At 43.8% G+C, this 14,691-nt stretch overlaps 1 protein-coding gene across 1 annotated transcript in view; it reads left to right on the top strand.

Moving 5' to 3' along the window:
* Window positions 1–13,844, top strand: part of LOC137518298 (villin-1-like) — a 135,011-nt gene extending 121,167 nt beyond the window's left edge. The window contains exons 19-20 of the mRNA XM_068235959.1: window positions 1,356–1,640; window positions 9,822–13,844. Coding sequence (XP_068092060.1) covers window positions 1,356–1,640; window positions 9,822–9,935 — 399 coding nt within the window. The 3' untranslated portion in view covers window positions 9,936–13,844. The remainder of the gene's footprint in view (window positions 1–1,355; window positions 1,641–9,821) is intronic.
* Window positions 13,845–14,691: the final 847 nt, after the last annotated feature.

Below are 14,691 nucleotides of genomic sequence, written 5' to 3'. Positions count from 1 at the left end.
TTCCCGCTCGATCCCCGCGGGCGGACAATCGAGCGGCTGATAAGGAGCGCAGGCGGGGACGAGCAAGGAATCAAGCCGCTGGCTCGATACCGGCGCATTATCGTGCCGTGTATGCCCAGCATTAGGGACAGTTAGGTGACGGTATACTCTGTGCAGCTATGCTTAAGAGGCCGGCGCTATATAAATACACACACACACACACACGTACACACACACGTACACACACACACACGTACACACACTGTACACACACACCAGGTCAAACTCGAACAGCAAGCAGATCAAACATAGTGCAATTAGATTGCATATAAAGGAACACAGGAACACAATGACAATGTTTACACCCTAGGTCACACATAATTAATCAATTTACTGCCCTGATAATGCCTCCCCATGAGTCCTCTCACCAGTCACAGGGTCAGGGCTTTGGGAGATAAGCGTCCAGTGTGCTGATGCTGGCTTCCCGGGAGAGGTGTGCAGAGCCTGTCTCACACGCACAGCAGGCTAGTCTGTGTGGCTGCAGGAGGAGAGGAGAACTGACAGCTCTTTAGTCTAGCAGCAGCCCCAGCCTCACCCATCCTCGTCCGGTCCCCATAGCTGGCTGCTTTCTGCTGCTTGAAATGTTGCTGCCGCCCTTCTACTACTTCCTCCCCTCACCAGCGTGACCCAATCATCACGCAGCACAACAGAGGGGAGGGGGTTGGAAGAGGAAGCAGCGTGTAGCTGTTGTTGGGCTCAGGCTGAGGCTGTCCGTATAGAGGATCGGGTATTAATTGATTCTCCACACAGCAGCAGCTGATGAGCGCCCTCAAGTCCCAGCGCCCCGGGGCATTTGTACCCCTCGTCCCCCCCATAGCTACGCGTCTGCTGACGTCATTCCGATCGTCGCCATGGCGACAAGAGAAGCCAAACAGGGGAACGCGTTATATACGCGCTCCTCTGTTTGCTATTAGTGTCGGCGACGATCGCACTAGAGGGACACATGCGCCCTCTAGTGGTGTTTCATGTAGCTACCACTCTGGTAGCTTTACATGAAACAAAAAAAAAAATAAAAAAAAAAAGATTTTTGCCCATTTGAAAAAAAAAAATTAACCGCCAGGGAGGTTAAGCAGGCATAACTAAACCAGGGGCATTGTGGGGGGACAGAGGTCTTGCTTGGGACACCAAAATGAGTGGAGATAGTTTAAAGGTAGCGTTTTACAGATCAGCCATAATCCTAACATCATTCTCTGAGAGTCAGTCAGATAGATTACAGAAATAGTAACACTCTCGTCTGAAATGTCGTGCATTAGCTGACTGTATATGTTTCCCTGTATTTATTGGTCGGTGGTAAGTTAATTATGATCCTTTTCCAGGACTTGCAAAACACAAACATCACTACAAACAGTGGTAATAAATCCAGCGCCCCAGTGCAGACAGACAGCAAAGCCAAAGTGCCAGAGTATCAGCCACACAGGAATGGGAACCTGCCAGCCGCCAACAGTAACCATGCAAACGCCAATGGCTCCCCGAGCCCAAGCCAGCAGCCTGTTGTAGGGCCTTCTCCACAAAGCAACGGATGTCAAGTGTTTGACAGGAACCTACTAATACACAAAGTTGCAGAGGACCTGCCTGATGGAGTAGACCCCAGTAAAAAAGAGGTAGGTACTATTGGATCTGTACAGCAATAAACATCAATACAGAAGTACACAGTGGTAGGACAAAATACATTCTAAGGATTTTTTGAGAAAACTAGCATGTGTTTGTAATAAAAAAAAAACAAATCACCTTTTTGTATTGCTCTTTATTGCCAACTGATTCAGTGCCAGCAGCCCTTACATCATTTATTTCCAGCACATGACTGATCAAGTGCTTGAAGGCATGACTAGGAAAGTTCTGCACGTTGGGTGTTGCGCATGTTGTAGGATAGGTGTGAAATTCAGCAGCAAGTTTAGATGTCTCTGTATGTGGGTTATAGAGTGAAACAGGAACCTGTCCTGGCGTGGTAAGCGGCAAAAGGGGTTATCTTATCTATGTCACCACACGCTGCTCTACATCTTCCCGACACTTCCCTTTTCACAATCGGAAGTTAGGCTTCGAAGGCGGGATCAGTGAATAATGGCGCACAGTGCCTATGCATAGAAATGGCGCCGCATTAAAAAGATACGCTTATCGCTATTTATCGTTAGTACTGCATAATAATGGCGCCCAGGGAAAAAAGAAGAAAAACGGCACACACTAACGTTATTTATCAATAGTGGCACACACTAACGTTATTTATCAATAGTGGCACACACTAACGTTATTTATCAATAGCGCCCTACATAAGCCAAACTGCAGAAGTTATTTAACTGCAAAATGATGAATGGATTTAATGTAACACTGTCAAGGTTAGGGTTAGGCACCACCAGGGGGGTGGTTAGGGTTAGGCACCACCAGGGGGGTGGTTAGGGTTAGGCACCACCAGGGGGGTGGTTAGGGTTAGGCACCACCAGGGGGGTGGTTAGGGTTAGGCACCACCAGGGGGGTGGTTAGGGTTAGGCACCACTGGGGGTGGTTAGGCTTAGGCACCACCAGGGGGGGGGGGGTTTAGGGTTAGGCACCACCAGAGGGGTGGTTAGGGTTAGGCACCACCAGGAGGGGGGGTTAGGGTTAGGCACCACCAGAGGGGTGGTTAGGGTTAGGCACCACCGGGGGGGTTAGGGATAGGTACAGAGAGGGTTCTGTGTGTTAACGCTAAATAACAATAAGGCTTTAACGCTAAATAACAATAAGGCTTTAACGCTAAATAACAATAAGGCTTTAACGTTAAATAGCGATAAGCGGCAAACGGATTAGCGGCAACACTGTGCGCCATTATTCACAGGTGCCATTTTCAGATGGCTGCTTCGAAGGCAGAAGTGTCAGGAGAATGGAGAGCAGAATAGCAGCAACACAGGTGAAGTAATCCCTTCTGCTGCAGACCATGCCCTTGTACACACCGGGACAGTTTCAAATTACTGTTCACGCCATGCCTAGTGTGTTAGGATCTTTTGTAAATAAAGCTGGTTTTAACTGTAAACATTAACACCTGTATAGTGCCATTCTCCTATTGGACTCAAATTACTTTGAAAGCTGCAATCACCAGGGGTGTTGTTAGGATCCCAAGAGATCCGGGGCACTTTTGGGAAATCCAGTCAGAAAATGGGTGTGGCCACGCACCAGAGTGTGGGTGTGGTCCTGGGTGGAGCCAGGTTAACATGAACTTAACAGCGGTCTAAGTAGGCCTGCCTAGCAAGATGTTGGATGAAGCCCCCTCTCCATTCATTTAAAAAAAATGCAGCATATCACATAAATAAATAGGATCACTTAAACATAACTAGGCAGAGTTACCTGGCTTCTGTGCTGGCTGGTCTGGCTTTCTGATAGGTTGTCTGGCAGTTTCCCCCCCCCCCCCCCCCCAGCATTCCCTGACCATCTAGTGGACCACCTCCTATGCTCCCACGGGCCTCCCACTGAGGCACCACAACTCCCAGAGTCCCAGCATACCCCCATAGAAGAAACACAACTCCCTGCATGCCCCATATAGGCATCACAGCACACAGCATGGCACCACAGCACCCAGTATGCCCACATAGATGCACCACAGCACCAGCATACCACTGATTGATGCACTCATCCTGCCTGGAGGACATCCGGGGCATGAGCCACTGATCTTTGAGGCTAGCAACGCCCCTGGCAATCACTTAGGACATGCACAGTAGCCCACCCTGGAGCAGTAGAGAGTTTTGTCCAAAGATGCGTTAGTAGAGGACCCATCACACTTATCTGAATTCTCACGCATTTTGTGTTTTTGTGAAGCCACATTTGTCGCACACCTAATGTATTATCGTCCAATTTTTTCAGTGTTTGCCAATTTTTATGAGTTTTAAAATTGTGCAGCAGGTCAGTTTTTTTCATGTGAAATTTGCGTTTCATACAAGTCAATGAAAACGCAGAAAAATTGTGTTTTGTTGAAGATTCACGTGCGATTTTGAAGTTAATTAGGTACATTTTCATGTAAATTAATTTCATTGGTATGTACGGAACAATTGCAACCTGAAAGTTTGCATCCAAACATGCACAAAAGATTTGTGATTCTGCATTGATAAGTGTGAACATAAACAAAGACATCATGAAGGACTATATGAACGTTCGCAGTTCTTAACAGAGACCTGTTGTTCCCTTAGGGTTCGTTTCCATATAGTGCAATTTCAGGCAGGGACAGCAGACAGTACATAGACTGCATTGTCTGCCGTTTCCACTCATGCGCTACGATTCACTTTTGAATCGCAGCGCATGTTTGCTTGCATTTCGGGGCGATTGCGCCCACTCTCCCATTCAGTATAATGAATGGGATCGCAAGCTCCGCCCCCGCTAGTGACGCACAACGCAGAGCCGCAAGGCTTTGCACTGCATTAAAACGAGCCCTTACTCATCTGCTTGCTCGATCTGTCCTCTCCCCCTCTGTAGCCTGTAGTGAGCTGTGTTGCCAACTCATCCTTTTAAATACTGACATAAATTATACAGATCTTGTGGCTAAGTAAAACCAGTTTAGGTGCTGATTATTTGTACGTAGCCCCAGAACATGCATAAATACATAGTTACATAGTTATTTACATAGTTATTTTGGTTGAAAAAAGACATACGTCCATCGAGTTCAACCAGTATAAAGTACAACACCAGCCTGCTCCCTCACATATCCCTGTTGATCCAGAGGAAGGCGAAAAAACCCTTACAAGGCATGGTCCAATTAGCCCCTAAAGGGAAAAATTCCTTCCCGACTCCAGATGGCAATCAGATAAAATCCCTGGATCAACATCATTAGGCATTACCTAGTAATTGTAGCCATGGATGTCTTTCAACGCAAGGAAAGCATCTAAGCCCCCTTTAAATGCAGGTATAGAGTTTGCCATAACGACTTCCTGTGGCAATGCATTCCACATCTTAATCACTCTTACTGTAAAGAACCCTTTCCTAAATAAATGGCTAAAACATTTTTCCTCCATGCGCAGATCATGTCCTCTAGTCCTTTGAGAAGGCCTAGGGACAAAAAGCTCATCCGCCAAGGTATTATATTGCCCTCTGATGTATTTATACATGTTAATTAGATCCCCTCTAAGGCGTCTTTTCTCTAGACTAAATAAACCCAGTTTATCTAACCTTTCTCGATAAGTGAGACCTTCCATCCCACGCATCAATTTTGTTGCTCGTCTCTGCACCTGCTCTAAAACTGCAATATCTTTTTTGTAATGTGGTGCCCAGAACTGAATTCCATATTCCAGATGTGGCCTTACTAGAGAGTTAAACAGGGGCAATATTATGCTAGCATCTCGAGTTTTTATTTCCCTTTTAATGCATCCCAAAATTTTGTTAGCTTTAGCTGCAGCTGCTTGGCATTGAGTACGATTATTTAACTTGTTGTCAATGAGTACTCCTAAGTCCTTCTCCAAGTTTGATGTCCCCAACTGTATCCCATTTATTTTGTATGGTGCTAGACCATTAGTACGTCCAAAATGCATGACCTTACATTTGTCAACATTGAATTTCATCTGCCATGTATGTGCCCATATAGCCATCCTATCCAGATCCTGTTGCAATATGACACTATCTTCCTGAGAGTTAACGATTCTGCACAATTTTGTATCATCTGCAAAAATAGCAACATTGCTCACTACTGCATCTACTAGGTCATTAATAAATAAATTGAAGAGCACTGGACCCAGAACAGACCCCTGTGGGACCCCACTGCTAACAGTCTCCCATTTTGAGTATGATCCATTGACCACAACTCTTTGTTTTCTGTCCATTAGCCAGTTCCCTATCCATGAACACAGACTCTTCCCCAGTCCTTGCATCCTCAACTTTTGCACCAGACTTTTGTGGGGAACAGTGTCGAAGGCCTTTGCAAAGTCCAAGTATATCACATCTACAGCATTCCCAATATCCATATTAGCATTCACTACCTCATAAAAGCTGAGCATGTTAGTCAAACAGGACCTGTCTTTAGTAAACCCATGTTGATGCTGAGAAATAAGATTATTTTCTACTATGAAGTCATGTATAGTATCTCTTAGTAACCCCTCAAATAGTTTGCATACAACTGATGTTAAGCTTACAGGTCTATAATTTCCTGGATCAGATTTTTTGCCCTTCTTAAATAATGGGAAAACGTGGGCTGTACGCCAATCCACTGGGACTCTGCCAGTTGCAAGAGAGTCACAAAAGATAAGATAAAGGGGTTTATCTATAACTGAACTTAATTCCCTTAGGACCCGAGGATGCATGCCATCCGGGCCAGGTGCCTTGTCTATTTTTAATTTATTTAGTCTTGCCTTCACTTCTTCCTGCGTTAAGTATTTAATATTACAGTTAGAAGATTGAGACTCTTCCGCCTCTGTAGTTTGCAACAGTGCTGTTTCTTTTGTGAAGACAGAAGCAAAGAAAGCATTTAATAACTCTGCCTTACCTTGGTCATCCTCCATTGAGTTCCCATCCTCATCCTTTAGGAGTCCTATACAGTCAACCTTTCTTTTTTTAGAGTTAATGTACTTGTAAAACTTTTTTGGGTTAGATTTGATATCCTTAGCGATTTGTTTTTCAGCTTCAATCTTTGCCTGCCTAATTTCTTTTTTACAATTTTTATTGCACTCCTTATAATTGCTTAGTGCAGCCTCTGTCCCCTCCTGTTTTAAGACCTTATATGCATTCTTTTTCCTCTTCATTTTATCTTTAACCTTTCTATTCATCCATAGAGGCCTTTTTTTTATTCCTAGACATTTTGTTTCCATATGGGATATACATACTACAGTATTGATTGAGTATAAGTTTAAAAGCTTGCCATTTCCCTTCAGTGTCTTCCCCTTGTAGTACATTATCCCAGTTCACCAAACTTAGTGCCTGCCTAATTTGAGTGAACTTTGCTTTTCTAAAGTTCATAGTTTTAGTGGTCCCGCTGCCCCGTGGCCTATCAGTCACCAGCTCAAACGTTATCATGTTGTGATCACTATTTCCCAAATGTTCTTGAACATGCACATTTGATACATTATCTGGTCTATTAGAAATGATCAGATCCAGTAACGCATTCCCCCTAGTTGGTTCAGTTACCATTTGAGTCAAGTAATTGTCCTGTAGTGCTGCCAGAAATCTGCTGCTTTTACCAGAATGGGTAGCCTCAATACTCCAGTCAATGTCTGGAAAGTTGAAGTCGCCCATAATTATGACCTCATTTTTACCTGCAGCTTTTTCAATCTGCTGTAGTAATCGCAGTTCTGCAGCTTCATTAATAAGAGGTGGCCTGTAGCATACCCCAATAAGCAATTGGCAACTTTTATTTCCACCATGAATATTTACCCAAACGGACTCCACATCTTCGCAATCTTCCTCCATCTCATCGTTGAGGACAGCTGTAAGAGAATTCTTAACAAAGAGACAAACCCCTCCACCTTTTTTCCCTGTTCTATCCCTCCTAAACACATTGTATCCTTTTAAATTAGCTATCCAGTCATGGCTTTCATCCATCCATGTCTCGGTTATTCCCACAATGTCATAGCCTTTGTCATTCAGAATGAACTCTAGTTCGTCTATTTTATTTGCAAGGCTCCGAGCATTGGTTACCATGCACTTTATATTTTTACCACCACATTTACCAATTTTGTTTACATGAAATGGGCTACTTGAATTTTTACCAACCTCCTTAATCTTTACACTGTCCCCACCCCCCTCTCCACCCTCCATAATGATAGGTTCCCACTGTCTTTTTACCTCATCTTGTCTATGTATTGAGACTTTATCCTCCCGCCTCCCCCCAGATCCTAGTTTAAAATCTCCTCCAACCGTTTAGCCATCTTCTCCCCCAATGCAGCTGCACCCTCCCCATTAAGGTGCAGCCCATCCCTGCTGTAGAACCTGTAGCCGACTGCAAAGTCTGCCCAGTTCTCCAGGAACCCAAACCCTTCCTTCCTACACCAATTTCTCAGCCACTTATTTAACTCCCTAAGCTCCCTCTGTCTCTCAGATGTAGCACGTGGCACTGGCAGTATTTCAGAAAACACCACCTTGGAGGTCCTTGCTTTAAGTTTATCTCCAAGTACCTGAAAATCATTTTTGAGGACCTTCCATCTCCCACTAACTTTGTCATTGGTGCCAATGTGTACCATGACAGCCGGGTTTTCCCCAGCCCCACCCAGTAATCTGTCAATTCTTTCCGCTACATGCCGAACCCGAGCACCCGGGAGGCAACAGACTGTACGGCATTCGCGGTTTCTTCGACAGATTACCCTATCTGTGCGCCTAATAATTGAATCCCCTACCACCAGTACCTGTCTAGCCTTAGCTGCACTCCTATTCCCTTTCTCGTTACAGCAGTCTGCCCCTTGGTTGCTAAGGAGCACATCCTGCTGCAGCATTGCTACTCCTGAATCATCCTCCCCAATATTACGCAAACAAGCATACTTATTAGTGAGGGACAACTCGGGAGTAGCCTCCCTGCCACTTTTTCCCCTACCCCTTCTAACTGTGACCCAACTAGCGGCTGCCTCTGCTTCTTGGTCCGGCTGTACTCCACCCTCCTCATCTTCAACGGTTCCATCCAGTGTCTGGATCGTGAGATCCAAGCTCTTCTCCATGTTGTGTATGCTTCTCAGTGTTGCGAGATGCTTATTTAGCTCTGCGACTTCCGCCTCTAACTGAGCAACACGCACACACCCAGGGCAACAGTAAACACCCTCAATCCGCTGATCAAGGCATGCATACATGTTGCAGGATGTACACTGTACAGCATAGTCCAACATGATGACTTTTGTGTGGGGAAAAATTATTTAAAGTAAACTGTGGTGGTAAAAGATGAAATGGGAGAGTGAGTGTAGCTGGGGAGGAGGAAAGGGAGAGTAAGTGAAGTTGGGGAGTGAGTGAAGAGGGGGGGGGGGAGGGGAGGAGGGGGAGGAGGAGGGGCGGGAGGGGTGGAGGAGTGGAGGTGGAGTGAGTGAAGTTGGGGTGGAGTCCTCAAAATTTAAAGACTACACCACAACGTGCCTAGCACATTCTAACCAATGCAAAAAACCACAATATTGATTGAATTTTTTTTTTTTTTTTTTGTCCTTACCTACTTCCTCTCACCACTCTCTTTGTGCCTGTGTTGTAACGCCTGTTTTTAACGCCTATGCCACTTGTGTCGCAGCCACTTAGTGAGCAAGCCACAGACTGAGCAAGCTCAGTACTGAGTCCTGAAGCTGACCAAATACCTCCTGTTGCAGCTAGTCCCTCCCCCTAGCCAATTGCCTGCTGCAAAACAAACTAGAGGGAAAAGAAAAAAAAAAATTGTACTTTTAAAAACTGACACTTGCTGTTTAATATCAGATGAACCACACAGACAATCCACCAGATATTGCAGCAGCAAAAAACAATATACAAACAGCAATGTAATATAATTAGTGCTCACAATTCCCAGCAGTGAAGTGAAGCAGCCCTTCACCAAGATTATGTATTAATATTTAAAAGGATGACCTGACAACCCTGGTGGTAAAACCTCACATAATAGCAGCATTTGTAACCCATAGCGCCAGCTTTGACCGGTGTTGCGGTTACTTGGCCTCTTCATGCCTATCCCAAGAACTTTCAAGCACCCAGCAGGTGCAGGGGAGCCGCTGACGGGTGGTGAATCTGCCTCTTGCAGTGGCCCTTGTAAAGGAGGCCTTAGCTGCTTCATTTCAGTAAACAGAACTGCCTCTCAGATCAGCAAACCCCGCCCAAATCAAGACAGCACAAAGCAACGTCATTTTACAGTTCATGTTTTCTTCAATAATGCTCTGTGTTCCTTTTAACAGATGTACCTGTCTGATGGAGATTTTGCCAATATTTTTGGAATGCCCAAAGCCCAGTTCTACCAACTACCCAAATGGAAGCAGCAAAATGTTAAAAAACAAAATGGTCTGTTTTAAATAGAGATGCTTAATTTTCTAAGAGCAAACACTGACAGCCATATTTCCTACGTGGACACCATCATGCTGGAGGGGACCCACGTGTCTGTTTTTTTTATATAACCTGGATTCTGCAACACCATTTCTACTTAAAGTTTCCTCGAAAAGACAAAGAGTTTGTCAGAAGCTGTGACTTTTCAACGTTTATCTTCTATTCCACCCACAGAAGTTTTTGTGGAATTTCAGAGGTCCTGAGCGCTCTCTACTTTCTGATTGCTTGGATACTTTCTCATCTATATTCCTTCAGCCATCTCCAGTGACCGCATGTGGCCTTCTGCAAGTCATTGTGGGGATGGTTACACCTCAGTAAGATCTGACAGATAGTGGAGCTGTGGGAAGAGAATAAAGGATCATAGGTAGAAGACAGAAGCCCTTATTTAATTTACTTTTTCTCCTAAAGGCTCATACACTCATCCCAACATTATGCACAACCAACAGTACAACATAACCAACCGCACAAGTTGTTTACACGACAAGTACATACACACACGCCAACCAACTAAACAACCAACTCAAATACTATGCGTGCAAGCTAAACGACAAACTGCACAACATGTCTGCATCCAAAGACTTATACACACGTTCCAACACGCCTGATAGTTGGTCAGGTTGATCCAGCGGTTGGATCTGGCAAATAATATGTTATCAGTTGGTCGTCTGGTTGTTTGCACACACGGCCAACTATCTTCCAACCAACCATGCTTAGAAGATAGTTGGGCAGATTGTTGGGATGTGTTTATGAGCCTTAGGTTTTCTCCTAGGAGATAATTTTTTTATCTTCTACTTTAACTTTTTAGCACTTTGGTATTGAAAAAGTACCAAAACATAGTTTAAAAAAAGTACTCTCAAAATTATTTGCTTGTTGGTGGCTTAAAGCAAACCTGGGAGACTCTAAAGGGAAAAATTGAGTTACTAACCTCGGGAGAGGGAAGCCTCTGCATCCTGTAGAGGCTTCTTCCATCTCCCTCTGTCCCTCCAATCCAGCGCTAGTTCCAGGGAGCACGTCCACACTACACATGCGGCTCGCACCTGCCCGGTAGCACGGAGCCACTGCTCAGTGGAAACAGTTGAGCCTGCTTGGCTCCATGCTGGTGCACAGGCACAAGCCATCTTCATCTGCACAGTCCAGGTGAGCTCCATCCACAAGCCTTTGTCAACGGACTTGAGGGTTTTAGCGCTAGAAGAGCGAGGAAGAGGGCGATGGGGGAAGACTCTAAAGCAGAGTTCCCCAACCCTGTCCTCAAGGCCCACCAACAGTACATGTTTTGCAGAAAACCACACACAATCACAGGTGAGGTAATTAGTGTCTCAGCAGAGCTGATTAACTACCTCTGTGGATTTCCACAAAACATGCACTGTTGGTGGGCCCTGAGGACAGGGTTGGGGAACATTGCTCTAAAGGATCCAGAGACTTCTCTCTCCCAAGGTAAGTACCCTAATTGGGTTTTCTTCCCTTTAGGTACCCTTTTTATTGATAACCATTTTGTTGATAAGATGTAAAAATATCAACTAGGGGAAAAAAACATAGGAGAAAACGTGAATTGACTGAGGGTCAAAGAAGCTTGATATAACCAAGCTGCATGGTTTGAAAATAAGTTTGCTTTTATCTCTAGGAAGCTCTGTTAATGTAAAAAACAAATATACATAAATACACTCCTTGATTAGTATATACAGTGGGAGAATATATTCAAAAGTCAAAATATTTTGGGCTAGAGTTTTGAATCCTTTTAGAGAATTAAATCCTTTCACCTCCGTAGAGTGCGGTTTCAGAAACAGAGAAAACTGAAATACTTACAAAAGGTCAAAAATGATATATAAATGTTTCTTTGCTGAAAACAACAAATTAAATTTTTTTCTTTTGCTAAAAATTTTGCCAAGAATTGTTGCCGCCCTAACTGGAGTTTAGGCACTATTTGAATACAGATTTTTTTTTTCATGCTATTTGATACCCAATTCTTTGATTTTCTGTTACATTATTTTAGTCTCTTAATAATGGGTGAAATAGGGGCTATATATATTTACTTGTATGTTTCGCATATTGCATCAACTGCAGAATGATGCCGAAAATAGCATTTCCTGAGCAGAAAAACGAAAATTTGTGTCTGTATAGCTTCTTGCATGTCTTTTGTGTCCAGAGCTAACATATCTAATTAAAACTATTTTACACTTTAATACCAGTCCAGCCAAACATTTTATTTTTAACAAGATGCCCTCTATGTAGACTAGCAGCCATATAGTGTATAAAAAAAGCCTTTACATGCCTTCATTGTGATGTGAGAAGTGTCGGCCATGTGACCACCACTGCTAGTCTTAGGCCCCACTGATGTACGCAGTTGTCCTTGGCAGAATCTAATGCTGGGAATATACGATGAGATTTTTCAGTTGATTTACTGTCTGATCTTATTTTTGATTGATTTTTTGATTGATTTTCTTATCTTTTCTTATCAATTTCCATTCACTTGTATGAGAAATCGATCAGAAAAACAATTGAGAATAAGATCGGACATGTCGGAAATTATCTATCCAATTATCTATCTGCTGAAAAAACGTATGGTGTATTCCCAGCATAAGACCTGCACCATCAAGGCTGCAGCATCCTCCACAGTTGTTTGCTATTGTGCTGGCCACGCCCCAATTTTGCATTAATATTGGTAGGGATTAAAGCACCTCACCCATGCCTCCTCAATGCAAAACACTATCAGGGAACCCAGATTTTTTAACCCCCCCCCATAGCTCTGGGAAGATCACACAAATGCTTCTGATCACATCGAAATGGAGGTATTTAGCTTCTTTTTTTCTTCTCATTATTCCTATAATTATTTGTATACTGGGTGGTGTGTACCTCGTGTATATAATGTGTGGCTGAAGCAGGCTTTTAAACACTTGTCTGAATGCAGTACAGGCTAAAGGTGCAGATGTCAGTCTGAGAGGCATACATGCAAAAAGGGTGCCGGATGAAGCCGAAAAAATGGCTCGCCCTGGTAGTGCAAATTTCCTGTTGGCCTTAATTACTATTCCCCCTCCAGGCCGTCATGGACCCAGGGATAAGATGCATTTTGCCCTCCAGCCATTGCTGGCGCTTGAATTGCACATTTTTTTTTCTCCCCCAATTTGGGCTCAGTCTTCTGCCGGCGTCAAAATTGCCCTCTGAGCGTTGCTGTAGTCGTAATTCACATTACAGCCTATGGCGGCTCCCACATGTCCGGCGCCCTTTTTGCCTGTCTTGGCCTGAGAGTACCCTCCTTTGTCTCTCAAAGCATCTTAGTATTAGACCATTGCTATGATGGACAGCTTCCTGGACCAATCATGAACTACAGCGGTGAGGATGGTTCTAGAGCATTCCACAGAAAGTCAGTACTTGCAAGTCACAGTAAGGGGGTTTATAAAGTGTCATTATAGCATAGTCATTCCTCTACAGGGTAAACTGGTGCCATTTTTTCCATCCTATTATCTACTAGGGATGATCAATGAGATGCAAATTCTTCTGAAATTATGCATTTTTATGCAAATGTATGTAGTTTGAAAATGGTCCAATCAATTTAAACCCAGGTTTAAACTGATTGGTCCATTTACAAGCTCCATACATTTGCATAAAAATGTGCATACATTTGCATTAACTCGGAAGAATTTGCATATGTGTGATCATCCCTATTATCTACATATATTACGTCATACACTTTTAGTGATAGCCACAGCTGTTGCCAAATATTGTCAGTTACTCTACTCTACACTTTCACTGATTACCTCGGCCATGGCAGATGCTGTGGAGGAGAACAGCTGAGAGGAATGTGCCAAGATGCGATGTTTAAATAACAATATATTTTTGTTGTCTCATAGAGCGTGATCCAATAAACTCAGTCCAAAAGTAAATCTTTTGAAGAGTATTTTTTTTAATAGTTTAAATATTGAACACATTCGCACTGAAATGACTTTCCTGTAATTATTGAAAACCAATTGAATGTCTGCGCAAACAAAAATTACAATGTACTCTGTATATAAGATTTAAAATTAAAAAAGTTGATAAAAAAACTTAGAAGGAGAACAAGGAGTAGTGTGTATTGTGCATTAACCTTTTTTTATTGTAAATCATAAAACCACATTGCACTTACTATGTAAAAGTTGCAGGCATATAATAAAATCAAGGATTTCCCTCCAGTGATGTCTAGTCCCGCGCTTCCTCCTCAAGCCATGGCCAGCAGTGCGGGTGTAAATTTACCGAGAGAGGAACTAGCTGAGAGGTGGCTATTGCGTCATTATTATCCACAATGATCACACTCGATAAAATATAGAGGTGCAGATCCCCTTGCGGGTACAGACTCACCAGATCCTGAGGTCTCAAGTGACCAAGCCTCACTTCCGGGGGTGTTGGCCCCCCCGACACCTCTCTGGCTGTTAGATGTCCTCCAACGTCTGCTGGCTCTGCTGGGCTCTTCTTCCCAATCGTGTGAAATGTGGAGATAAAGACAAACAAGAGGACCCGCCTCTATTCGTGCATTATCTTCTTTTATTTCAGTAAAAAAAAATAAAAAACAAGCTTTGTAGCAAAAAAGTTCATAAGGCAGCGGATTGGGTTACAATAGTGTAAGCTAAGAGGACTTAGCTCCCGGGTGGCCGCCTCCCGCCGTCTGAGATAACCCTCCACGCCGCTGCTGATGTGTTAGAACGCCGCGCCGGGGATCACAGCAGTGACGCCACTCAGCTGCACTTGCTGGCGTAC

This window comes from Hyperolius riggenbachi, chromosome 5 (genome assembly GCF_040937935.1).
Source record: "Hyperolius riggenbachi isolate aHypRig1 chromosome 5, aHypRig1.pri, whole genome shotgun sequence".
Taxonomy (NCBI): Eukaryota; Metazoa; Chordata; class Amphibia; order Anura; family Hyperoliidae; genus Hyperolius; species Hyperolius riggenbachi.
This window is presented reverse-complemented; position numbering and strand designations above follow the sequence as displayed.